The 27,066-nt window shown below is 45.2% G+C and overlaps 1 protein-coding gene across 1 annotated transcript in view; it reads right to left on the bottom strand.

Annotated features, from left to right (window-relative positions):
* The window catches only part of tenm4 (teneurin transmembrane protein 4), an 851,752-nt gene that overhangs the window by 220,866 nt on the left and 603,820 nt on the right, over window positions 1-27,066 (bottom strand). Inside the window, 1 exon segment of the mRNA XM_038818655.1 lies at window positions 10,167-10,337. Within this exon segment, the coding sequence (XP_038674583.1) occupies window positions 10,167-10,337 (171 nt within the window).

The following is a 27,066-nucleotide window of genomic DNA, read 5'->3' on the forward strand; positions in this document are numbered from 1 at the left end:
CACCTTCAAAAACCTGGGACAGGACCGGTCAGGCCTAGGATCCCATACTGAATTAACGTGTGTATGTCCCCGTTCTCCCCCCCCCACCCCCATAATCACCCCCATAATGATCCTCTTATGGACTGACCTCATTAACACTACACCCTGTATGCTTCATCCGATGCCGATGCTTATGTATTTACATTGTATATCTTGTGTTGCCCTATTATGTATTTTCTTTTATTCCCTTTTCTTCCCATGTACTTAATGATCTGTTGAGCTGCTCGCAGAAAAATACTTTTCACTGTACCTCGGTACACGTGACAATAAACAAGTCCAATCCAATCCAATCCAATCAGCCGGTGCATGTCTAAGTACAGAACCTTTGCAAAAACCTGCTTCATGAATTCTACATCGTGCAATTTGGGGCATATATATATTAACTAGCACTACCCCTCCAGCCTTCTGCTTACCATCTCAAACCTGCCCCCAGGGCGCGCCACTACCTTCCCCACCTCAAAGACCACCTTCTTATGCACCAACACCGCCACCCACCTCATCTTCATGCCCAATTCAATCCCAAGTGAAAACTCTGCCCCACCCAGCCCTTCCTCAGCATTGTCTGATCCGCTACCTTCAAATGAATCTCTTATAGAAACACAATGTCCGCTTTCAAACTCCTCAGATGCGCAAAAACGGCCAACCTCTTAATCGGCCCATTTAATCCCTGAATATTCCAAAAGATCAACTGGGTCGGGGAGCTCCAAGCCCCCCACCCCCCACACCAGCCATTTCCCCCATTAATGGGCTCCTGCAGACCTGCATCTTGCTCATTCTCATGGCTCCCTCAGGATGACTGCTGCCATCCCCCTTAGCCAACTGCGCCACACTAACTCCACTCACGTCAACAACCCTCCCATCCCCATCACCCCACCCCTACCCACCCAGCCCTCCCAAACAAAACAAAATCACCTCCAACCAAGCACCCCTCTCCCCTCCCTCCAGATATCTACCCACAATTCATTCCTGTCAATTAGCATACCTGCTAGCATATTGCTCCACACCTGAAGTAACCACCATCCCCCTCCCATAATGTCCTTCCACCCCACAAATCCATCCTCCTGCCCTGCCTGGCTCCTCCATCCCAGCTACTCCCTCATCTACCCCACCCACTGCCTGTCCACCCACCACAAACACACCGGGCCCAAACCCCAACCGAGGGCGGATGAACAAATACACAGCAGAATCAATTTAACACATACACCAATAATCAAATAAACAGTGGGAAAACAGTTATAGCAAACGAACAACCCAATATAAACGCAACCTCTTCCCTCACTGGTACCTCCCAGGTAGAATGTGCTCACTGGTCCCACAATCCATACTCTCTCATAAACATACTCGCCTCCTCCGGCGTAACGAAATAAAACTCCTGATTCCGGGATGTGACCCACAAACAAGCAGGATACAGCGCACCGAGCTTCACGTCTTTCCTGAAGATAGCCTATTTGACCCTATTATACCCAGCCTGTCACTTGGCCAACTGCTCTTCCAAATCCTGATAAATAGGCAGCGCCTCGCCTTCTCTCTCCTCTGCATAGCCCACCGCAGAATCTTCTCTATCCAAATAACGGTGCAACCGCACCATGGTCGCCCTCAGTGGCTCACCTGCTTTTGGCTTCCTCCTTAGCATCACCATCTCTCTTAACCTCTTCTGGCCCTCCGTCACCAGCACGATTTCTGCCTCCAACAAAACCAGCCCGTCCTTATGGTTAGCCGCAGACTCCTCCACCTTGTGGAGCAACGCATGCTGTGCTTCCTGCCTTTGCTCCATTCCATGGCTGTCTGGATCGGTCTGGCCACCCTGGCCACGTCCTCGGAGGCCTCCTTTCTCTGCTGCTCAAACATAGCCATCAGGAACTCCACTGTTCCATGGACCACTGAGCAGGCAACAACGCCACAGAGCTCTCCGCCATCTCGCCCTCTGTTGCAGTTCGAAAGATATACTTGGTCTGACTGTTGTCCCTTACTTGGTGCACTCCTCATTTGATAGGCCCAGACATGCCCTACTGAAGGAGAATTTTTAATCCCTGATACATACACACTTTCGACCTGCAATCAACTTCACCCGAAACAGGCGAAAAGACCCAAAACAATTCCACTTTGAGCAGGAGCCACATAATCTGTGACCACTCACCATGGCTGCCACCAGAAGTCCTGCCTCCATAGGGTTAACCTCTCCCCCATCCATACACCCAAGAATACACTTTTCATTCTTCGGACTGTTCCTGTTTCCTTTTTTAAATCATAAATTACTATTTCACCTGTTAAGACTTGCGGCCTCTCCCAGTCTCTGCCCACCTGGAACAATCTTTCTCTCGCATCTCCTCAAAATCTTAACCCTTTATTGTGCCTTCATGGCTACCCTCCAATCTATTCCATTTTTCCTATTATTTTGCACAACCAATGTGACACAAATGTGTGAGTAATGACAATAAAACACTCAGCGTTCACATTCATTGCTCCACTGAAGCTGACAACAACTTCTGGAGTATGCACAAATGCAGTTAAATGTGGAAGTCACATTTCTGACTAATTCTATGCTTCATGTTTGAATGCACCATTGAAGACTCCCAGACTGTAATCAAGTCAAAATCACTGAACTGACGAGCAATTGCCCTTTCATGCTTTGCTGAAAACCTTTGAAAAACTTTCCACTTTGCTGAATGAGGTACAATTGGATTTTTATTTGCATTATTAAGTTTGTATTTACTTCAGTATAAGCTCACTGATCCTGAATATCTAATTTTATGTTAGCAGAATATCAAATTTCTCCATTATGATAAAAGAAAATCACATTTTTAAAAATATTTTAAAAAGGTTTGCTTTTGAGATCCCATTTTGTTAATTCCACTTGTATGTCTCAATAACCGAGAAGTTCGATGGAAGGCAAGCATCCAGCAGAGGGCAGCAGAGCAGAGCTTCTGATTGGCTGTTCCGGGGAGATTTGCATACGTGCAGTGCGGTCAGCGTAAGTTGAAGGTGCACCTGCACAAGTGACCCGAGGAGTTCGACGGAAGGCAAGCATCCAGCAGAGGGCAGCAGAGCAGAGCTTCTGATTGGCTGTTCCGGGGAGATTTGCATACGTGCAGTGCGGTCAGCGTAAGTTGAAGGTGCACCTGCACAAGTGACCCGAGGAGTTCGACGGAAGGCAAGCATCCAGCAGAGGGCAGCAGAGTAGAGCTTCTGATTGGCTGTTCCGGGGAGATTTGCATACGTGCAGTGCGGTCAGCGTAAGTTGAAGGTGGTTTGTGAAGGGGCTGTTCTCAAGTGACAGCTTTACCCGAAACACTACTTATGTAGTGTCTCCCACCCATCCTCCTCCTCTAACCAAAAAAAAGTTCTGTCTGTTGGATTGCTAAACTAACAAGTTTTTTATTTTTATTTTTCAGTAGTTGGGAAGTTAGTTCAGTGGGAATGGAGGCTAGGGCAGTTGAATGTTCCTCCTGCAGAATGTGGGAGGAAAGGGTCACCTCTAGTGTCCCTGCTGACTACATCTGCGGGAAGTGCACCCAACTCCAGCTCCTCGAGAGTCGCGTTAGGGACCTGGAGCTGGAGCTGGATGAACTTCGGATCATTCGGGAGGCGGAGGAGGTTATTGAGAGGAGTTATAGGGAGGTAGTCACACATCAGGTAAAAGAAGAAGGTACATGGGTTACCGTCAGGGGAGGGAGAGGGAACCGGCAGGCAGTGCAGGGATCCTCTGTGGCCGTTCCCCTCTATAACAAGTATACCGTTTTGGATACTGTTGCGGAGGACGACTTACCAGGGGTAAGCAATAGGGCACAGGTCTCTGGCACAGAGTCTGTCCCTGTTGCTCAGAAGGGAAGGGAGAAGAGGAACAGAGCACTTGTCATTGGGGACTCCATAGTTAGAGGAACAGACAGGAGGTTCTGTGGGAATGAAAGAGAGTCACGGTTGGTGTGTTGCCTCTCAGGTGCCAGGGTTCGTGATGTCTCTGATCGTGTTTTTGGGATCCTTAAGGGGGAGGGGGAGCAGCCCCAAGTCGTGGTCCACATAGGTACCAACGACATAGGTAGGAAGAGAGATGGGGATTTGAGACATAAATTCAGGGAGCTAGGGTGGAAGCTGAGAGCTAGAACAAACAGTTGTTATCTCTGGGTTGTTACCCGTGCCACGTGCTAGCGAAGTGAGAAATAAGGAGAGAGAGGAGTTGAACACGTGGCTACAGGGATGGTGCAGGAGGGAGGGTTTTGGTTTCCTGGATAATTGGGGCTCATTCTGGGGTAGGTGGGACCTCTACAAACAGGATGGTCTTCACATGAACCAGAGGGGTACCAATATCCTGGGGGGGAGATTTGCTAGTGCTCTTCGGGGGGGGGTTTAAACTAATTCAGCAGGGGGATGGGAACCTAAATTGTAGTCCCAGTGTACAGGATGTTGAGAGTAGTGAGGTCAGGGATAGGGTTAAAAGTTCGAAAGAGGGCACCGGCAAGCAAGACGCTGGTTTGAAGTGTGTCTACTTCAACGCCAGGAGCATCCGGAATAAGGTGGGTGAACTTGCAGCATGGGTTGGTACCTGGGATCTCGATGTTGTGGCGATTTCGGAGACATGGGTAGAGCAGGGACAGGAATGGTTGTTGCAGGTTCCAGGATTTAGATGTTTCTGTAAGAACAGAGAAGATGGTAAAAGAGGGGGGGTGTGGCATTGTTAATCAAGGAAAGTATTACGGTGGTAGAAAGGACATTTGAGGACTCGTCTACTGAGGTAGTATGGGCCGAGGTTAGGAACAGGAGAGGAGAGGTCACCCTGTTGGGAGTTGTCTATAGACCTCTGAATAGTTCCAGAGATGTAGAGGAAAGGATTGCAAAGATGATTCTCGACAGGAGCGAGAGTAACAGGGTAGTTGTTATGGGGGACTTTAACTTTCCAAATATTGACTGGAAATACTATAGTTCGAGTACTATAGATGGGTCAATTTTTGTGCAGTGTGTGCAGGAGGGTTTTCTGACACAGTATGTAGACAGGCCAACAAGGGGTCAGGCCACATTGGATTTGGTACTGGGTAATGAACCCGGCCAGGTGTTAGATTTAGATGTAGGTGAGCACTTTGGTGATAGTGATCACAACTCGGTTATGTTTACTTTAGCAATGGGCAGGGATAGGTATATACCGCAAGGCAAGAATTATAGATGGGGGAAAGGCAATTATGATGCTATTCGGCAAGATTTAGGATGTATAGGATGGGGAAGGAAACTGCAGGGGATGGGTACAATCGAAATGTGGAGCTTTTTCAAGGAACAGCTACTGCGTGTCCTTGATAAGTATGTACCTATCAGGCAGGGAGGAAGTTGTCGAGCAAGGGAACCGTGGTTTACTAAGGAAGTTGAAGCACTTGTCAAGAGGAAGAAGAAGGCTTATGTTAGGATGAGACATGAAGGCTCAGTTAGGGCACTTGAGAGTTACAAGTTAGCCAGGAAGGACCTAAAGGGAGAGTTAAGAAGAGCGAGGAGAGGACACGAAAAGTCATTGGCGGATAGGATCAAGGAAAACCCTAAGGCTTTCTATAGGTATATCAGGAACAAAAGAATGACTAGAGTAAGATTAGGGCCAATCAAGGATAGTAGTGGAAAGTTGTGTGTGGAATCAGAGGAGATAGGGGAAGCGTTAAATGGATATTTTTCGTCAGTGTTTACACTGGAGAAAGACAATGTTGTCGAGGAGAACACTCAGGTTCAGTCGACCAGGCTAGATGGAATTGAGGTTCAAAAGGAGGTGTTAGCAATTTTGGAAAATGTCAAAATAGATAAGTCCCCTGGGCCAGATGGGATTTATCCTAGGATTCTCTGGGAAGCCAGGGAGGAGATTGCAGAGCCTTTGTCCTTGATCTTTATGTCGTCTTTGCCGACAGGAATAGTGCCGGAAGACTGGAGGACAGCAAATGTTGTCCCCTTGTTCAAGAAGGGGAGTAGAGACAACCCTGGTAATTATAGACCTGTGAGCCTTACTTCGGTTGTGGGTAAAATGTTGGAAAAGGTTATAAGAGATAGGGTTTATAATCATCTTGAAAAGAACAAGTTGATTAGCGATAGTCAACACGGTCTTGTGAAGGGTAGGTCATGCCTCACAAACCTTATTGAGTTTTTTGAGAAGGTGACCAAACAGGTGGATGAGGGTAAAGCGGTTGATGTGGTGTATATGGATTTCAGTAAGGCGTTTGATAAGGTTCCCCACGGTAGGCTATTGCAGAAAATAAGGAAGTATGGGATTGAAGGTGATTTAGCGGTTTGAATCAGTAATTGGCTAGCTGAAAGAAGACAGAGGGTGGTGGTTGATGGCAAATGTTCATCCTGGAGTTCAGTTACTAGTGGTGTACCGCAAGGATCTGTTTTGGGGCCACTGCTGTTTGTCATTTTTATAAATGACCTGGAAGAGGGTGTAGAAGGATGGGTTAGTAAATTTGAAGATGACACGAAGGTCGGTGGAGTTCTGGATAGTGCTGAAGGATGTTATAGGATACAGAGGGACATAGATAAGCTGCAGAGCTGGGCTGAGAGGTGGCAGATGGAGTTTAATGCGGAAAAGTGTGAGGTGGTTCACTTTGGAAGGAGTAACAGGAATGCAGAGTACTGGGCTAATGGCAAGATTCTTGGTCGTGTAGATGAACAGAGAGATCTCGGCATCCAGGTACATAAATCCCTGAAAGTTGCCACCCAGGTTAATAGGGCTGTTAAGAAGGCATATGGTGTGCTAGCCTTTAACAGTAGGGGGATTGAGTTTCGGAGTCACATGGTCATGCTGCAGCTGTACATAACTCTGGTGCGGCTGCACCTGGAGTACTGCGTGCAGTTCTGGTCACCACATTATAGGAAGGATGTGGAAGCTTTGGAAAGGGTTCAGAGGAGATTTACTAGGATGTTGCCTGGTATGGAGGGAAGGTCTTACGAGGAAAGGCTCAGGGACTTGAGGTTGTTTTCATTAGAGAGGAGAAGGCTGAGAGGTGACTTAATAGAGACATATAAGATAGTCAGAGGTGGGCAGTGAGATAGGGTGGGCAGTGAGAGTCTTTTTCCTCGGATGGTGATGGCCAACACGAGGGGACATAGCTTTAAATTGAGGGGTGATAGATTTAGGACAGATGTTAGAGGCAGTTTCTTTACTCAGAGAGTAGTAGGGGTGTGGAACGCCCTGCCTGCAACAGTAGTAGACTCGCCAACTTTAAGGGCATTTAAGTGGTCACTGGATAGACATATGGATGAAAATGGAATAGTGTAGGTCAGATAGGCTTCAGATGGTTTCATGGGTCGGCGCAACATCGAGGGCCGAAGGGCCCATACTGCGCTGTAGTGTTCTATGTTCTATAATTCTATATTTTGCTGTCTTGGAAATTTTTTATGAAATGTGAACAATTCAGTACATTTCACTTCCGGCTTTGCTGTCTGTGAGAATACTTCTGTGTGATTGGTTGCTTATCCCAATGTTGAAATTATTGAATTGAATTTTCCCACATTTGCTTTTAAACAATAGGCAGCTTTATTTCCTGGAGTCAATAATTGCACATCTCATGGTTCAATCTTCCAGAAGGTGCTCAATTAAGAACCTGGCTTTGGTATTACCATCCAATCAGGTCTGTTGAGTGGGTTGGGGAAGAGGGAAAATAATTCAGCGCATGCTATTGATGGGAAGACTGGTCGGCTTCACCATGGCTGCATTGAGACTGCTGCAGAGATGAATGCACAAAAGATGATAGAATGAAACCGAGGCAGTATAAGGCTAAAACCAGTTCTTCACTCCCAGCAATATCCCTGAAAGCGGTCTCCAGCAGCTTCATTGTAACGGCAAGCCATTGGCTGAAGATGACATCTGGACTTGTTATTTTTCCCATTTAACCTACAAATTGTTCAGCACTTTCATGCGACTCCAACTTCCCGCTGTGCACTCGCCTCCTGTGAGTTGATGAGTTGCAGGCAGGGCAGGGTTCTGAACAATGCTGGCAAGATTCCACTGTCCTGCCAAAATGGCTGCTACTTCATTCGTTAACAAGCTCAACTGACTTCCCATTGGGTGATTTGCCAACAACATGCACATGCCACTTCTGGGAAAAGCGAGAGGAAACAGGAACAGTTTGACATACCTGTTTGAGAGTATTTTAAAAATAAATTCCTGCCCCTCCTACCTCTGACCCCACCTTCGCTGGCCTGGAAACATTCCTTCCATTGTTGCTGGATACCTGAAGATCCCTTTGATTTGGTGCCTGATTCACACTAACATCAGAAAAGAGGAAATCAACATTGCAGCGATCGCTAAATATTTGTGGTAAACTTTCTTCAGGGTCAGGGATCAGCATTGTTGCTTCCTGCTGACTGCAAAAGCTGGGCCTTTAAGCCATCTTCCCATGCATGAGGAATACTATCATCGGTCACTTCGACTGGATTGTGCGTGAATGCGCAGATGCAAAATGAATCATATTTCTGTTGCGCATAAAATTGATGTTAAATGCCATTTTGAATCAAAGTACATGCATTCCAGGTTTCCCTGTGCATATCAACACTGAAAATCATTCAGAAGTCTTATTCCAATCCGATTTCTAAAACTCCTGCAATGCAATAAACAGGAATGGACCAGTCAATAGGATCAATGCCTGGGTTATCAAAACACCCTCATTCAATCTCTTATATAGTCTTTTGGTGCAATCACAGTTAATTTAGTACATCTACATGGATTACTCAGACAAGTATCTGACTTTTTGTGGTTTTAGATAATTGCATACATAAAACATGGTATTCTCCCCTCTCCAACATAATAGCATAATCTAAATCTCCTTATTTTAAGTATAAATGCCTGATAAGAGGCTGGAGAAAGGCCACATGGTAAGTTAACTTGTTACAGTGCTGACTTTTTCGACTTTCTATCAATATCGCAAATTACTTCCAAGTGCAGCCCAAAGGTGTTTACTTTGCTGCTGCCTCAAAGACATCCCAACCTCTGCCGAGTGCATTCCCTCTTCCATAGTTCTATCCAAAGTGGCAATTCAAAAGAAACCTTCCTGTGGTCATTCACAAACAACAACTGGGCATTGATGCAACACATTTGCATATAGTAAACATATATAGTATACACATAGTAAAATATCCCAAGGTGATCAAACTAAATTTGACAGATGAGCAAAAAAAAACCTGATCAAAGGGGTAGCTTTCAAGGAGCATTTTAAAAGAGGAGGGAGAGGTAGAGAAGGAGGGAGGTTTAGAGAGGAAGTCCAGAACCTATGGTCTCAGAAGGCCATTTGCTTGGCTATTTGGATCAGCTAACGTTCGTCTCTTGTAGCTAAAACTAATCTCTTGCTCAGAGATCACTGCATTCATATGTTGTCTTTATTGCTGTCCTAACCTTGTTGAGGCTTGAAATTAACTTCTGAAATTTTGGAAACAACACTGAATTTGTCAACTCCAACTTTGCCCTGCTCAAATTCTTCATAATTTCAATGTTCATCATCAGGAACAATACACTTCACCTCTTCCAGCTGTGTGAAAATTGTCATGTACTGAGCACAAGGGCCAAATGCTTTCTTCTCCTGTCAATGTCTAGAGGTCTCCATTAACTGCACAGACAGCAGATTTTTTAAAAAGGCTGTCATCATGCACTAATTAATGTGTTGTGGGTGTATGTTGCAAGTTTGGAATGTAGGAATGGGTCCAATTTGAAGCTTATCCATGCCAGTGCAAGCCAGAGAGTATATTTTAATTTTCACAACAGTGCTTTTGAACACATTTCACATCTGAACATTTTTTGGAATATATGGTTATTGTAAAAACTTATATCTGACTCCAAGCTATTGTGCATGGGCAATTCTTTGTTTATGTGAATAAGCCATGGTCATAAAAGAATATTGCTCCATTAAAATGTCATCCATAACAATGCAATATACACAGAATACAGTGTATATTCATTTGACAAAAGTTAACATAAGATCATTTAAATGTTCAAGAATGAACAAACTCGCTTCCAAATTTTGTAATAATGAGAAGGCAGAAAAATATTAAAAGGGCACATTGCGAACAGTTCTAAAAATATAATTTACAAATAAAGCCTTGTATATTAAACATAAAGTACACTGCAGATTTCAAGGCGGTTTCATAGTATTGATTATGTTTATAGTAGACCATACCTTCACTGGTTCCTTTCCCTTTCCTTTCAGGCAAGCCTAAACCTGTGCCACCAGAGGGAGACAATGTGACGTCCGTTGGCACTGGCCAACTGCTGGCTTTGTTCTCACCGATCTGATACATCTGCCCTTCCATCGGCTGCAGGTGCCAGTTTAGGCCAAACAGGTGCATGGCTGTGATAGCAATGAGAAAAGTCATCTTTTTCTGGCTGGATCACTGCAGGAGTTCTGGATAAATTAGGCACTGATGTACAGTACAGTGAGGTGGCCTGGAATAGGGCTTTCCTATATTTTAAGTTGTGTGCGATCTGCAAATAATCAATGTGCCGATCCAGTTATCTCCACAAAGTTGCAGAGCAAAATTGTAGGAAACCGGAAAATGGGATCTTTATCATATATGGTATAATAGGGTTCAGGTACTAAAATGAGTTCCTTACAGAAGCCTACAAAGTCATATCACAAAGGTCACAGATCTGTGATCAGTGCATTACATTGTTAATAGCTTTCTTATTATTATTGGTGATGATGTTTTACTTTAATGCTTGCATGGCCTCTCATTACACTTGTACAAATACACCAAAGTTCACACAGTCATACCGTTTGTGTAGTTTTGTCCAATCATTTTCTGTTGAAAAGGGCAGCTTCATAGATGTGTTATGTGGTACATTATGGAAGTACGTTTTAACTTTTGAAAGAGCTCAAATTAGGTGGTAGTAGATCGGCACCTTGAATGTGAGGGAAAATTGGGCAAGCTGTTGGTTAGTTGGCCAGCACCCGTTTTGTACCTTTGCTGAAGTGGGATTTTGCACCCCATATATCTGCTCTGGCAGTGAATGAACTTGGAGAGTAAATTGCAGATGAAAACGATGTTTGAACTTATTATTTAGTGGTCAAATAAATGGATTATGTTATTACTCTTTTGTACAATTCGTGGCGCAATCTGAAATGACCTAACCTCTTTATTTTGTGATAAAATTTACAACATTTTTAACATTGTCCATGGTATTGATAACCAAGGTGAAGTAACAGAACATGGACAACTCTTCCTTGTGTGGGAGAAACGCAATGGCATCATTATTTAGTGATGTCATCATATTAGATGCTTACAAAAATTATCTTACAAATCAAAATAAAAGTTGACTGACATCTTCCCTTTTATATTCTATTTAATTTTAGAATTTAGGTTGTTCTGTTTCTTCTTTTCACTTTGCAGTTATCAATCATAATCACTTCAAAGTTATTTTCAGCATTATTTCTGTGTCTCGAAGATAATAAATGTAACCTTGGATAAGAGCCAATTGAAGTCTATTTTGTTATGTGGAAACAGTTACATTTTCCGGCTGACCTGCGGCTGGCTTTCCAGTGGCAGTGGCGGCCCGCCATTGGCTGACGGGTTCCCCGGCGGCGTTGCCAGTGGGCCATGGAAAACGCCTTTCCCTACGGCAGGACCGCTGGCCACCTCTCCCCCTGGAAAACCCGCTGCTGGAATGCTGGAAAATCCCATTGGCGGCATTTCTTTCTATCAGTACTTTTACATATATTACATAGAATTTACAGTGCAGAAGGAGGCCATTCGGCCCATCGAGTCTGCACCGGCTCTTGGAAAGAGCACCCTACCCCCTATCCAAGGTCAACACATCCACCCTATCCCCATTACCCAGTAACCCCACCCAACACTAAGGGCAATTTTGGATACTAAGGGCAATTTATCATGGCCAATCCACCTAACCCGCACATCTTTGGACTGTGGGAGGAAACCGGAGCACCCGGAGGAAACCCACGCACACACGGGGAGGATGTGCAGACTCCGCACAGACAGTGACCCAAGCCGGAATCGAACCTGGGACCCTGGAGCTGTGAAGCGATTGTGCTATCCACAAGGCTACCGTGCTGCCCTGTAGCATCAGTATTTATTATGACCTTTCTCATAAAGGAATCTGGTCCATCTTTGCTTTGGAATGATTTTAGTTCTCATCTCTTTAGAAGTAAAGAGGGATGAGAGGTAAGAATAGTCACTGTTTCTTGGTTGTTCACAGAGTCGATATTCAAGTCAGGGCCATCAACTCAAGAGTAAATTGTGTAAGCCTGCCTCGTATAAAGCATCAATTCTAAATTCAATAACTGAATGGCAGTCATGGCATATTCTATCCCTGAAATTATGCTGTGATACTATCTTGTGAATGTTTAACTTTTATCTGAAATACCTCTTCTATTTCTGTTGGAAATATTGACCCTTTTAATTTGAAAGGGAACTTCACTACTGCAATTACAGAGACCAGAAGTTCAGGTGAGCATTCCATCTCCTTCCAGAATTTTACATTTAATTTTGGGCCTCAAGAAATTACTTATTATTTTAAGGCAGTTGGAAGTGGCTTCCTGAGATATGCACATGATTGCTGTTTTGCAAACAGGCCATTGATATTTATGGTACAAGAAATTACTTTTTTGGCAAAGTCAGAGCATGTAATGGACTTGCATCTTGGGAAGAGCAGATGTCATCTAAACAAGGCAAAATAAAATATAGCACAGATTCCTATGAGACAAGCATGTTCTAATTGGTAGCAACTTCCAGAAAGCAGTCAGAAAATAGAACACCCTTTACATTATCAACTCATTGTGACTGGGGTTTTGTTTCTGCTGATGTACGGTTATGCAGCTGCATAAGATAGTAATAAAGAAAACAAGCATCATTTCTCAGAAACAAAAACAGAAAATGCTGGACAATCTCAGAAGGTTTGACAGCATCTGTGGAGAGAAAAGGGAGCTAACATTTTGAGTCTGGGTGACCTTTTGTCAAAGCCTGTGGTGATCTTTGTGAGGGGTTTCCAGGATGGAAGGTGTAGTGATCACAAAGATACACAAAGCTCTTTTAAAGAACTAAACTAATTTTATTAACACTACTAAATTTGAGTTTGACAGTTATTCTGAATAGCAAATATACATGTAAGGATTAAACTTGACTACTAATTATAAGTATTATATCTTAATTAATTCTTCAATACACTATGAATCTTATCTTCTTCAGCTCCAGTCCAATCTCCTCCCCTTAGCTTAAGAGCCAGTGCAATTTACAGTACTGTCCCTTTGCTCCCTCTAGTGGCTAGGCTTAACATAACATTAACTCTTCAAATGCTGTACATTTGTATCATGTCACAAAGCCCAGACTCAAAACGTTAGCTCTCTTTTCTCTCCACAGATGCTGTCAGACCTGCTGAGATTGTCCAGTATTTTCTGTTTTTGTTTCAGATTCCAGCATCCGCAGTATTTTGCTTTTATTTGTCAGACCGTCATCTCACAGGCTATTAATGTATTCATTCAGAATGCACTATCACACTGGATCTTTGACATTCATTTACTAATTGAACTGGAATCAAAAGGGATGTCTTCACAGTAGGACCTCCCAGTATTGTAAGTAATAAAGAAACAACTGTTAATCAAAAGTTAGTAGCTCAAGGGGAAAAGTTATTTTTTTCAGTGCATGAGGGAATAGACTGATGTGAATCTTATTTCTAATTTTAAAATACTACATTAGTCACCAATCTGTTCTGACTTAAGGGAATCTTTCGTTCTTTTGTTAGCCCTATCACCTTACTAATTCATCACACAGCTGGATAGGCAGGACAACTACTGCACTCAGCAGAAAAAAAAGAGTTGTAGGCTAAAGGAAGACGAACAAAATGATGATCCACAAGGTCAATGAGAAAAGGCCCTTTGGGGCAGATTGATGGAATGAGAAAGAGAAAGAGAAAGAGTGTTTAGGATGAGAGGACTAGAACTGCTTGCTGAGAGAAAAAAAAGAAAGCGACAGGCAGTTAGTGAAGCATGCACCCCAACAAACAAAACTCAGCACATAAAAAATTTGCATCAGATTTCTTCTGAGGCCTTGTTGACGGTTTGGCCACCACAGTACAATAATAAATTTCCGATCAAATCAATTATAATGTGTGAAATTAAATTCAAGATTAAAAAGACTACAGCTTTGGTTGCTGATGGCAAGTGTGCTTGCCTTATGGCTCTTGGCATTAACCTCTGTTAGGGGTGAAGAAAAGATACACTGCAATATGCGATGTGACAGAAAATGACTATACAGCTCAGTGTAGGCTAACTTGAAAATAGTGCTTATGCTTCGAGGGGATGCAAAAGAATAAAATCTAACCGGAAATACATTTAAACAGGTAAGTTTGGATCAGTCCACCGTCAGCCTATCATTGTCAAAATCTCATGTCTGATGAAGCAACTAAGAGCAAATTATATCAGTGAGAGGCTAACTATGCCACTTGGATCATGGCAGTGTAACATGAACTGTCTTTTGCAGTTGGCTGCATGCGACATTCTAATCTATGAAGCATAAAAATGTTCAAGTTAGTTTGGCCCAGAGTCCAGTAATAGCTGCAGTAATTAGATCTTGTCCTGTTACCACAGCTGGAGGCAATTTGGCAAGACATGAATATCATGTAGCTATATAGGGTTCAAACGGGTGATATGTAAAAAAACTAACACAAAATAAAATATATAAAATAAAAAAGTGGTCAGCCATGCATGTTACTTCAATGTTATTTTGCAGTACCAGCACTGTGAGCAAGAATTAGTCATTTGTTTTTTCAGCAAGCAGGGCAAAGCATTGTGGGAGGCTGAGGGACAGAGGGATGTGAGGACAGTGAGGCGACAACAAGAGACTCTGATTTAACCATCTGACAACTGGTGCCAAATGGGTGCTTTATCTTTCAGAATTGTCTTCTCTCTTTACAGCATACCTTTTATTGAGAGAAAAGCAGAATAATTTATTTATGCTGAAATTTATAATAAAAAGGCTATGGGCAACATTAACTTGCGTCTCAGTTTCTGATCAGTGCTGTTACATTTAGTCTTGAATAAACACAATCCATTTGGTCTGGATGCTTTTTGCAGAGATGTGGTGAAAGCTGGTTAACCTCTATGACATTGATTTTACCACATCATTGAAAATGTCTGTAGATCAATAAAAGAACTGAACAATTAACTAATTTATTTCTTTTCCACTTCCACAAACTAACAATTGTTTTCCTAAAATTGCCTTCCAGGCAAAAGTTGTATTAAATGTGTGTCAGCTACTCAATATATGATATAAACATTGGGCGTGATTTTCCAGCTTTTCCTTTCTGGTTCCACCAAAAACGACCTCCCAAAATGGGTTCATCGGTGGTAGGGAGGGCAGACCATAGAAACTGCCACAGACATCAGCAGGACCAGAGGATGCTGCCCACAGCCAATGGCAAGCTACTTCCACTGCCAGAAAAACAGATCACATTAGGGAGGTGGATGGTGGGGAGGGGGGGTTAATTTACATGTGAGAATAACATTTCATTTATGACATATAAATATTTACTCTTTTTTCAAAATAAATTTAGAGTATTCAATTCTTATTTTCCCAATTAGGGGCAATTTAGTGTGGCCAATCCACTGACCCTGCACATCTTTGGGTTTTGGGGGTGAGACCCATGCAGACATGGGGAGAATGTGCAAACTCCACATGGACAGTGACCCGGGGCTGGAATTGAACCTGGGACCTCAGCGCCGCGAGGTAGGCACCGCTGTTCCACCCTATGAATATTTACTCTTAAAATCCATAATTGCAACAAGGGATTTTTCCCCCTATTAGCTCATTTTTGATCCCTCCCCTCACATTGTTGAAATTGTGACCACACCAGGAAACCATTATGGAGGCAAGCCCATGGCCTGTGTCACATTAATATTAATGGTCCTCTATGAATTGTACATAACGCAACATACCACGTATCATCGTTGATTGTGGTTTTATCTCAGGCCTTCAGTTGAGAACTGTCCCTGAATAGCCGAGAAAAGATTAAGCACGGAATTTTCCACTCCGGGGCTAAGTCCTTCGGCCAGGAGTGTTTCCAACATGGAGACTGGTGGGAATTCAGGCGACCCCGACCTTATTAATTGTGCAGTTGAGACTTCAGGTGGAGGCCATGGAGTGAGTGGTCGCACATTTGATAGCTGCCGCTTGAGGTGGAATTTCTTGGTCCTTTTCACCTGATTTAAGGGGTGTTTGCTGGAGTGAGGTGCATGAGCACTGAGGAAAAGCTATGCTCCATCGGTGGGGTTGGTTTATGGCTCTGCAGATGAGGAGTGTAACAAGTAAGAGGCAGCAGCCTAGCCAAGAGATTATTCAAGGTGCGACAGAGGGTTCTGGGTTGGTGTTGCCTGCCCACTGGTCTACGGAGCAACTGGTGGACTTTTTGAATGCGAAGTTCCAGCAGCAGAGGAAGGAGGCATCCGAGGACTTGGCGAAGGTGGTGGAGCCGCTTTAGGCGGGTATTGAAAGGATGAAGCAGAGGCTGGATTTGAAGGGTTTGGCACTCCAGAAGGTGGAGGAGGTGGTGGGAGAACATGAAGACCGACTGGCCTCATTGGAGGCAGAGGTGGTGCACGTGGCAGAGAGCCAGCAGAAGTGGCGGAAGAAGATGTAGGACCTGGAGAATTGTTTCAGGAGACAGAATGTCTGGATTGTGGGCTGCCTGAAGGGATTGAGTGAACGCAGGCCACAGAGTATGTGACGAACATATTCGAGAAGTTGGTGGGGGAGGGGGTCTCTGACAGACCCCTTGAGTTGGATGAAGTGCACAGGGCATTGAGGAGGAGGCTGAAGGCAGGATAGCTGCTGAGGGTGATTGTTGTGCGACTGCATCGCTTTCTCGACAAGGAGAAGATACTGAGGTGGGCGAAGGAAACGAGAAAGTGCCCCTGGGGAGGAACCGTGCTGAGAATCTACCAGGACCAGGATGCGGAGTTGTCCAAGCGACAGGCCTGTTTCTATCGAATCAAGGCTGCCTTCTACAAGGAAGGAGTGCAATTTGGGTGTTGTAGCCTACTCGTCTGTGGGCCAAAATTGGGAGTTTTATTTTGACACGCCGGAGCAGGCAAGTCAATTTATGAGAGATCGTGGTCTGGGATGTGTGTGACGACATTGAACTTCGGAGATGTTAATGTGGTGAATTTGGGTCTGCACGCCAGGCAGCTTGGTGTATTTAACGTGTCTGGGTAGGGAGTGGGTAAGTGTGTTTTACTGTTTTTGGATGAAAAGTGGCTGGGGGAAAGGGGACCCTGCTAGCTTTCTCCCAATGCTTATACTGCTCCCCCCGGTCGCACACATGGCTAGCACTGTGGCTTCACAGTGCCAGGGTCTCAGGTTCGATTCCCCGCTGGGTCACTGTCTGTGAGGAGTCTGCACGTTCTCCCCGTGTCTGCGTGGGTTTCCTCCAGGTGCTCCGGTTTCCTCCCACAGTCCAAAGATATGCAGGTTAGGTGGATTGGCCATGCTAAATTGCCCTTAGTGACCAAAAAGTTTAGGAGGGGTGAACAGGATATGGGGATGGGGTGGAAGTGAAGGCTTAAGTGGGTCAGTGCAGACTCGATGGGCCGAATGGCCTCCTTCTGCACTGTATGTTCTATGAATCTATATGTAATTGCTCCACTGCCTTCCCTGTGAAGACCAGTCTTAACTCCATCTGGAGTCTCTTCCTCTCCTTTCGTGATGCCTCCTCAGGCACCACTGAATATCTCCGATCCACTTTCAGCATGTCCTCCACCAAACTCAACTTCTCGGCCCACTCCACCCTCTCCCTGTGTGCCTGAATCGATATAAATTCCCCCTTTCCCACCGCCTTCAGTGAAACTCGCTGTTTCCTGGCCATTAGCCAATTCTCTATTCATGCCAATATACCACTTCCAGCACTTCTCTTATGACTTAACCTTTGTGAGATACCTTGTCGAATGCTTTCTGGAAGTCCTGAGGTCTTCATGGGAGGTGTGGTGGATGCCATGGAGACCCTGGTCCAGCGGAGTTTCCTGTTTCTGCCTAGATGCACGCAGGCCTGCACTCCATCACAGTAGCTATGTGTGAGCTCTTGCACTAGCACCTTCAGGTGTCCCTACTCACAAACTCAGGCAGAGGTGCTCGGGCACCCAAAGGGAGAAGGATTCGTGTCAGGCACTCTTGGGACCTCAACTCAGGACCCTGAGTATGTCTGGCCCTTTCAAATCCCCTATTGCCTGTGGCTCCTTCAGCTTCTTCCTCTGTGGCTGCAGAGGGAGCAGCGACCCATAGCAGGGTAGACAAAGCAAGCCGGGCCCGCTAGACCTTGAGCCTTCAGAGGGCGGCCGCCAAGGTCACCCAAGACAACAGGGTCAACTGCTCAGCAGGTTGCATTCCACCCCTGAGTTCACCCCTGTGGTCACAGGGATGCATTATGATTGTGAATCTTACAACACATTTATATATATAGTCCACTTGCACCTCAATGAGATTGGATGTGTTTTATTTGCGATCGAGCCCTTGAATCTGTGCATTAAAGCCGGCGGACACTGTCTGCAGGGTATCGGGTGTAATGGGGTGGGGGGGGGGGGAAGGCTGGTGTACACCCCTGGGGGCTTGGGTAGTGGGAGTATTTTAGAAGCCCATGGAGGGAGGAGGGAATCCCATGGGGGTTGGTCAGGGGAGTAGTCAGAAGGGGAGCAGTGTGGTGGATGGGCGAAGTCAGGCAGTGGTAGGGGGGGAGCTGTGAGGTGTCCTATGTGGCTGTGGGGGGAATCCTGTGGAGGGGTAGTGGGTTGGGGATCAGTGTTATAAATAGCCAGTAGCTAGAAGTGGTTTTAATTCTTCTACATTTTTCTGGGTAACTATTGCTGCAAGACAGTCAGAACCAGTCGGAATTTGTGATTTGAGTCGTGTTTCCAGTGCAGGGCAATTGCCCAAGGAAGTTTGAAACTCCAGGCTGTAGAACCCGAATGGGAGAGGAGACAGGAACACACGGTTGGGTAGAAATAAACAACAGGTTTTACTACGCTTTTATTACACAAAACTATGAAAGACTATGGGTGCGATTCTCCTGAAAGATTTCTAAGTGTGGTAGCGGGCGAGAACTGCTGCGAGCTCCCAGCGCTCGGCCCGGTGAGGCCAGCAGTGCTATCCAATGTTAATTGGACCATTTACCAAGGCCCCATTGGCCTCTTGCTGCAAATGAAGGCTCACAAGCTGACTCGCCAGAACTGCGCTCTCCAGCAGCGTCCCTGCCCACCCCACGCCCCCGCTAACAAGGTTGAGCAGTTGCGCAACCAGCTCCACTCAGCTTGCAGCCATGGTGCGAGACGACCAGCGGCAAGATTCAGGGATGCAGACCTGGGCAGGCTCCTCGATGTGGTGTAGGCCAGGAGGAATGTCCTGTTCCCCCGAGGGTCCTGGAGGGTGAGCCACAGGGCAGCTAGTGGTGCCTGGGATGAGGGGGTGGCAACCATGAGCTTGGGGAATGTTGACCAGGGGGACTCACCTCCAATGTCTCAAGAACGTCAACGTCCTACACCAGGCAGCACGGGTGAGTTGGCACCAGCAGCTGCCGCCCGAGACCTTTTCACCCGACCCGAGCATCGAACCCTCCTTACGACACCAACTCACCCTTCACACCCCCTCCTTCAACACCCCAAAAACCTTCCTTCACACACCCCCTCCCATCACTGTGAACCATGCATGTGGCAACGATGCCCTCTCTGTGCCTCCACAGGAGATGCTCTCCCACAATTGCCGGGAGAGGGCCCAGACTGGCGGAGGGGTGCCGGACATATGAATTGTCACCACTTGAGGAACCGGCCCTGGAGGTGACTGGGTTGGCTGAGGACAGAGCGGTCACCAACGCAGAGGCTTGCAGACGTCACAGAGGTGAGGATCCACCGGGAATCCTGGAATAAAGAACTTCTCGTATGAAGAACGTTTGAAGACTCTGCGTCTGTACTCGTTGAGAGTTTAGAAGGATGAGAGGGTATCTTATTGAAACTTACAGGATACTGCAAGGCCTGGATAGAGTGGACGACGAGAGGATGTTTCCACTTATAGGAAAAACTAGAACCAGAGGACACCATCTCAGACTAAAGGGACGATCCTTTAAAACTGTGATGAGGAGTAATTTCTTCAGCCAGAGGGTGGTGAATCTGTGGCACTCTTTGCCGCAGAAGGCTATGGAGGCCAAATCACCGAGTGTCTTTAAGACAGAGATAGATAGGTTATTTATTAATAAGAGGATCAGGGGTTATGGGGAGAAGGCAGGGGAATGGGGATGAGAAAATACCAGCCATGATTGAATGGCGGAGCAGACTTGATGGGCTGAGTGGCCTAATTCTGCTCCTATGTCTTATGGGCTCCTCACAGGGGACCTGTCATGGGTGAGTTACTATTGTCTTACTTACTGACCCATCCCTCCCACAGACCACATGTCCATTCTCCCTCAGGTCCCCCAGCCGACGGCGCCGGCCCATCCATGGTGTCCCACTCCCCTGCCTCCTATGAGAATACCTCGGAGGAGAGCTCAGAGGATGCTATGATCAATGCAGCAGAGTTGATTTGCACAGGTTCCGGAGGTGGCGGCAGATATGGATAGAGTCTTCTGGGATCTATTGATGGGAGAAAGTTTGCAAACATGGGAGAGCTCGAAGAGACATTCCAGTTACCAAAGGTTCAGGTATCTGCAGGTTGGGGACTTTGTTAGGAAGGAGGTGACGTCCTTTCCGGCATTGCCTCTCCCGGTGCAGGATAAGCTTTTGTCCGAGGATGACATGGGGGGGATTGGGGGGCAGACAAGTATGGGGAACTGTTGAAGAAGGATTGTGCTCCCATGGAGGAGGTCAGGCACAAGTGAGAGGATGAGTTGGGGGCAGTGTTGGGGGCCGGAGTGTGGGGGAAAGCTTTGCGGCGGGTGAATGCATCATCGTCGTGTGCGAGGTTAAGTCTTATCCAATTTAAGCTAGTGTATAGAGCTTACATGATGGTATCTTGAACGAGTCAGTGCTTTTCAGGGGAGGATAGGTTTGGGTGGGGTGTATGGAGGGCAGGCGAACCATGTAAATATGCTTTGGGTATGTCCGAGGTTGACAGAGTTTTGAAAGGATTTTTCGTCCGTAATGTCAGGGGTTTTTCAGTAGAGGTAGCTCCAAGTCCGTTGCTGGTGATATTTGGAATGTCGGAGGATCCGGGAGTTCAGGTGGGGAAAAGAGACTGACGTCTTGGCCTTTGCCTCCCTGATAGCCTGGAGATGTTGCTGGGTTGGTGGGACTTGGAGCTGCCAGCGGCGGTGTATGGGTGTTTGATTTGGCAGAGTTTTTGCACTTGGAAAAACTTAAACTTGTCATTCAAGGGGTGTAGGAGGGGTTCACCTCGAAGTGGAAGCTTCACCCGTCCGAGGACCCCCCTTAACTCATCCAGAGTTCAGGTGTCGAAGATATATTTTGTAACAAGGGGTACATTCTATAGAAACTGTGTGTTTAATAATTCATACATTTTATTGCGTGAATGTAGAGTTGTGCGGTTTGTGCGTATTTGTCTTTTCTTTACTTTAATAAATAGTCTTTAATAATTATTACACTGAAACTCGGCTACTTATTCTCACTTGTCTCCTCACACCAAAACAAAAGAAAACTCTACACCCCCCTGAACCGGTCTTCTAAGTTGGGATAACATCGCAGATAACATCAGTGAGCTTCATGACACAAGTGAAACAGGTCCTACAATCGCCGACCCTACTTGTCCACTTTGACCCAGACAACCCCATAGTAGTGATGTGTGACGCATCGCTTTTTGGCATAGGAGCTGTACCTTTCCACAAGATAAAAAATAGAACATACAGTTCAGAAGGAGGCCATTCGGCCCATCGAGTCTGCACCGACCCACTTAAACCCTCTCTTCCACCCTATCCCCGTAACCCAATAACCCCTCCTTTGGTCACTAAGGGCAATTTATCATGGCCAATCCACCTAACCTGCACATCTTTGGACTGTGGGAGGACACCGGAGCACCAGGAGGAAACCCACGCAGACACGGGGAGAATGTACAGACTCCGCACAGACAGTGACCCAGCAGGGAATCGAACCTGGGACCCTGGAACTGTGAAGCCACAGTGCTATCCACTTGTGCTACCGTGCTGCCCCACAAGATGGATGATGGCATGGAGCGGCCTGTCGCCTTTACTTACAGAAACTTGTTGAATGCCAAAAGGAAGTACTCACACATAGACAAAGGGAGTTTGGCAGCCATACATGCCATTAAGAATCTCCGCTGTGATATTTATGGCACCTACTTCACTAACGTATCGGACCATAAACCATTACTTGGACTCTTCCGCGAGGATAAACCAGTTCCAGTTCTCTTTAGCTCTAACGAAAAGTTATCCAGACTTGAAACACTAGCTCTGTTCTTTCTCCACAAATGCTGTCAGACCTGCTGAGATTTTCCAGAGTTTTCTGTTTTTGTACCATTGTTTTACATTGTTTCAGATCAATAACTGGAATCCCTACTGTGAGGGTACCATAACAGTTCAGAATGCTGATGAACACCTTCTCTGGGCATTCAAAGTTTCACCAACATTGACCACATCCCAATAATCAATAATATCAACTAATTTGAATTGAAGTCCATCAGCATTGTGAACACTGCTTAACGGAATTCAATCTGAAATGTGGAAAAAATATTTCTACGTCTGGGTTATAGACAAGGGAAATATTCACAGAGACACTATTAAATTATTATTTTCTCATTGTTGACATTACAAGAACACAAGAAATAGGAGCATGATTAGACCAAATAGCCCATCAAGCTTGCTCTACCATTCAATACGATCATGGCTAGTCTCGGGCTGCAACTTCACTTTCCAGTCCATTCCCCATATCCCTTGATTCCCCGAGAGATCAAAAGACCGTCTATCCCAAATTTAAATGAATTCAACAATGGAACGTTCACAGCCTTTGGGGTTGGAATTCCAAAGATGACCAAATCTTTGAGTAACTTTTCCTCACCTTACTTGATCAACCTTCAAACTTCCTGGAAACTACTTTGATAAATGATCAAGAACAAACAAAGAACAAAGAAATACAGCACAGGAACAGGCCCTTCGGTCCTCCAAGCCTGTGCCGACCATGCTGCCCGTCTAAACTAAAATCTTCTGCACTTCCGGGGTCCGTATCCCTCTATTCCCATCCTATTCATGTATTTGTCAAGATGTCCCTGAAACGTCACTATCGTCCCTGCTTCCACCATCTCCTCCGGCAGCGGGTTCCAGGCATCCACTACCCTCTGTGTAAAAAACGTGCCTCGTACATCTCCTCTAAACCTTGTCCCTCGCACCTTAAACCTATGCTCCCTAGTAATTGACCCCTCTACCCTTGGAAAAAGCCTCTGACTATCCACTCTGTCTATGCCCCTTATGATTTTGTAGACCTCTATCAGGTCACCCCATAACCTCCGTCATTCCAGTGAAAACAAATCGAGTTTATTCAACCTCTCCTCATAGCTAATGCCCTCCATACCAGGCAACATCCTGGTAAATCTCTTCTGCACCCTCTCTAAAGCCTCCACATTCTTCTGGTAGTGTGGTGATCAGAATTGAACACTATACTCCAAGTGTGGCCCAACTAAGGTTCTATACAGCTGCAACATGACTTGCCAATCTTTATACTCAATGCCCCGGCCAATGAAGGCAAGCATGCCCTCTTGACTATCTTCTCCACCTGTGTTGCCCTTTTCAGTGACCTGTGGACCTGTACACCTAGATCTCTCTGACTGTCAATACTCTTGAGGTTCGACCATTCACTGTATATTCCCTACCTGCATTAGAACTTCCAAAATGCATGAACTCATAGTTGTCCGGATTAAACTCTATCTGCCATCTCTCCGCCCAAGTCTCCAAACAATCTAAATCCTGCTGTATCTTCTGACAGTCCTCATCGCTATCTGCAATTCCACCAACCTTTGTGTCATCTGCAAACTTACTAATCAGACCAGTTACATTTTCCTCCAAATCATTTATATATACTATGAACAGCAAAGGTCCCAGCACTGATCCCTGCAGAACACCACTCGTTATAGCCTTCCAATCAGAAAAGCACCCTTCCATTGCTACTCTTTGCCTTCCATGACCTAGCCAGTTCTGTACCCATTTTGCCAGCTCACCCCTGATCCCATGTGACTTCACCTTTTGTACCAGTCTGCCATGAGAGACCTTGTCAAAGGCCTTACTGAAATCCATATAGACAACATCCACTGCCCTACCTGCATTAATCATCTTTGTGACCTCCTCAAAAAACTCTTATCAAGTCAGTGAGATACGACCTCCCCTTCACAAAACCGTGCTGCTTCCCGCTAATATGTCCATTTGCTTCCAAATGGGAGTAGATCCTGTCTCGAAGAATTCTTTCCAGTAATTTCCCTTCCACTGACGTAAGGCTCGCCTGCCTGTAGTTTCCTGCATTATCCTTGCTACCCATCTTAAACAAAGGAACAATATTGGCTATTCTCCAGTCCTCCGGGACTTCATCTGAAGACAGTGAGGATCCAAAGATTTCTGTCAAGGCCTCAGCAATTTCCTCTCTAGCCTCCTTCAGAATTCTGGGGTAGATCCCAATAGGCCCTGGGGACTTATCTACCGTAATATTTTTCAAGACGCCCAACACCTCGTCTTTATGGATCTCAATGTGACCCAGGCTATCTACACACCCTTCTCCAGACTCAACATCTACCAATTCCTTCTCTTTGGTGAATACTGATGCAAAGTATTTATTTAGTACCTCACCCATTTCCTCTGTCTCCACACATAGATTCCCTTGCCTGTCCTTCAGTGGGACAACCCTTTCCCTGGCTACTCTCTTGCTTTTTATGATCGTCCCTCCTTATCCTGAGAAAATGCAGGACTCAAGTGGTTTATAGTTAGAGCAAAAAGCATTAACTTGATCCTGAAGTGCCTTTTTTTGCTATAAATGTTGCTTTCCTTTATTGGTCAAAATTAATCTGAAACATGCTTTCCCCAAGTTGCTGGCATTGAGACAACACTCTGCCTTTGTCTTGTTGGCAATCTAAGACAGCTAAGGTTCAAGATAGCTTGAGTGACCAAAGTTCTTCTGCTCTCCCCATACCTTTGCTCAGGAGGTTTTTCATGTATTTAGCAGGATTGTCCAGCAACTGAGAAACTTATTGAAGTAAAAAATAATAACTGAGTTATTAAAGAAGCTGTAATGGAATGTGCCGACATGAAAAACCACTCACGTAGGGTCTAGGGGTTGGGGATGGTGGTGGGTGGGTGGCGTGGGGAGGTCATGGAAGGTCGACTATTACTTCAGATTTACTTCAGGTTGAAGAGAGCTGCCTCTTTTGTCTTTCCGTTTAAAAACGGGTTCATGCAAAAAATGGGGTGGGGAGGAGGAGCTCCCTGGACTGGGAAAGTAACAAATTTATCAAAGCAAACTAAGAAGTTTGAAATAATAATAATCGCTTATTGTCACATGTAGGCTTCAATGAAGTTACTGTGAAAAGCCCGTAGTTGCCACATTCCGGTGCCTGTTCGGGGAGGCCGGTACGGGTATTGAACCCGCGCTGCTGGCCTTGTTCTGCATTACAAGCCAGCTGTTTAGTCCACTGTGCTAAACCAGTCCCAAAGGTTGATCAAGTGTAGCTAGAAGTGTTTTTCAAATTGTCAATGACACCAGAGTAAGGAATTGTAGATTTAGAACATAGAACATAGAACAGTACAGCACAGAACAGGCCCTTCGGCCCTCGATGTTGTGCCGAGCCATGATCACCCTACTTAAACCCACGTAACCCGTATACCCGTAACCCAACAATCCCCCCATTAACCTTACACTACGGGCAATTTAGCATGGCCAATCCACCTAACCCGCACATCTTTGGACTGTGGGAGGAAACCGGAGCACCCGGAGGAAACCCACGCACACACGGGGAGGATGTGCAGACTCCACACAGACAGTGACCCAGCCGGGAATCGAACCTGGGACCCTGGAGCTGTGAAGCATTGATGCTAACCACCATGCTACCGTGAGGCCCCAATTGACACACTCCAATATTTTCAACACAGCTTTAATAATTCAGTGGAACACAAATGCACAATAATCTCACATTAGGTCAATCATTAATTCAAGGGTATTATCAACAACAACTCTTATCTCTTCAAATCAACAATTTTCATTATGAAACATCTATAGTTGGAGGGCTGTCATTTGAAACCATTCAAATCCTAATCATGAAGCTTTTCATATTTTAATAATAAAATGCAAGCAATCTCCTACAATCTAATCAAGAAACAAGTATTTTTTTTATCTAGGCTACACGGCCATCAAAGAATCTGCAGTTGTGTGTGTGTTTAATTAGTCCATGTGACTTAAGCATAAATAGGAAGTGTGGGATTTTGCTTAATTGCCACACTCCCTTGCAACAACAGTTAATAGGCATCCTTCACAAGCTTGCAGTGATTTTCTTTTGAAGACAGATATTTATAACTCTCATCTCCATTTTAGTTAACATTGCTTAGAACATTCTGGTTTCAAGTATTCAAACTTCTGTGTTTAAACATACTAAGAAGCTGATTTAAAAGAAAATTCAGAATGAATGCTAATACTAATAATAATATTTATTGTCACAAGTAGGCTTACATTAATACTGCAATGTATTAATGTTACTGTGAAAATCCCCCAGACGCCACATTCCGGCGCCTGTTCGGGTACACAGAAGGAGAATTCAGAATGTCCAAATTACCTAAAAGCACGTCTTTCGGGACTTGTGGGAGGAAACCGGAGCACCTGGAGGAAACCCATGCAGACACAGGGAGAATGTGCAGACTCTGCACAGACAGTGACCCAAGCCGGGAATCGAATCTGGGACCCTGGAGCTGTGAAGCCATAGTGCTAACCACTATGCTACTGTGCTGACCACATGGTAATACCACCGGTGATGCTTTAGTGAGGCTTTCTACCTTTCCTTTGGAAAATAATATTTGCATTAGTTTCACTGGGGCTTGATTACTTGAAATAATAGGTCAATAATTATTCAGTTGGTTTATTTTTATTGCTAGATTCTCCT

Source organism: Scyliorhinus canicula, chromosome 14 (genome assembly GCF_902713615.1).
Source record: "Scyliorhinus canicula chromosome 14, sScyCan1.1, whole genome shotgun sequence".
Lineage (NCBI taxonomy): Eukaryota > Metazoa > Chordata > Chondrichthyes > Carcharhiniformes > Scyliorhinidae > Scyliorhinus > Scyliorhinus canicula.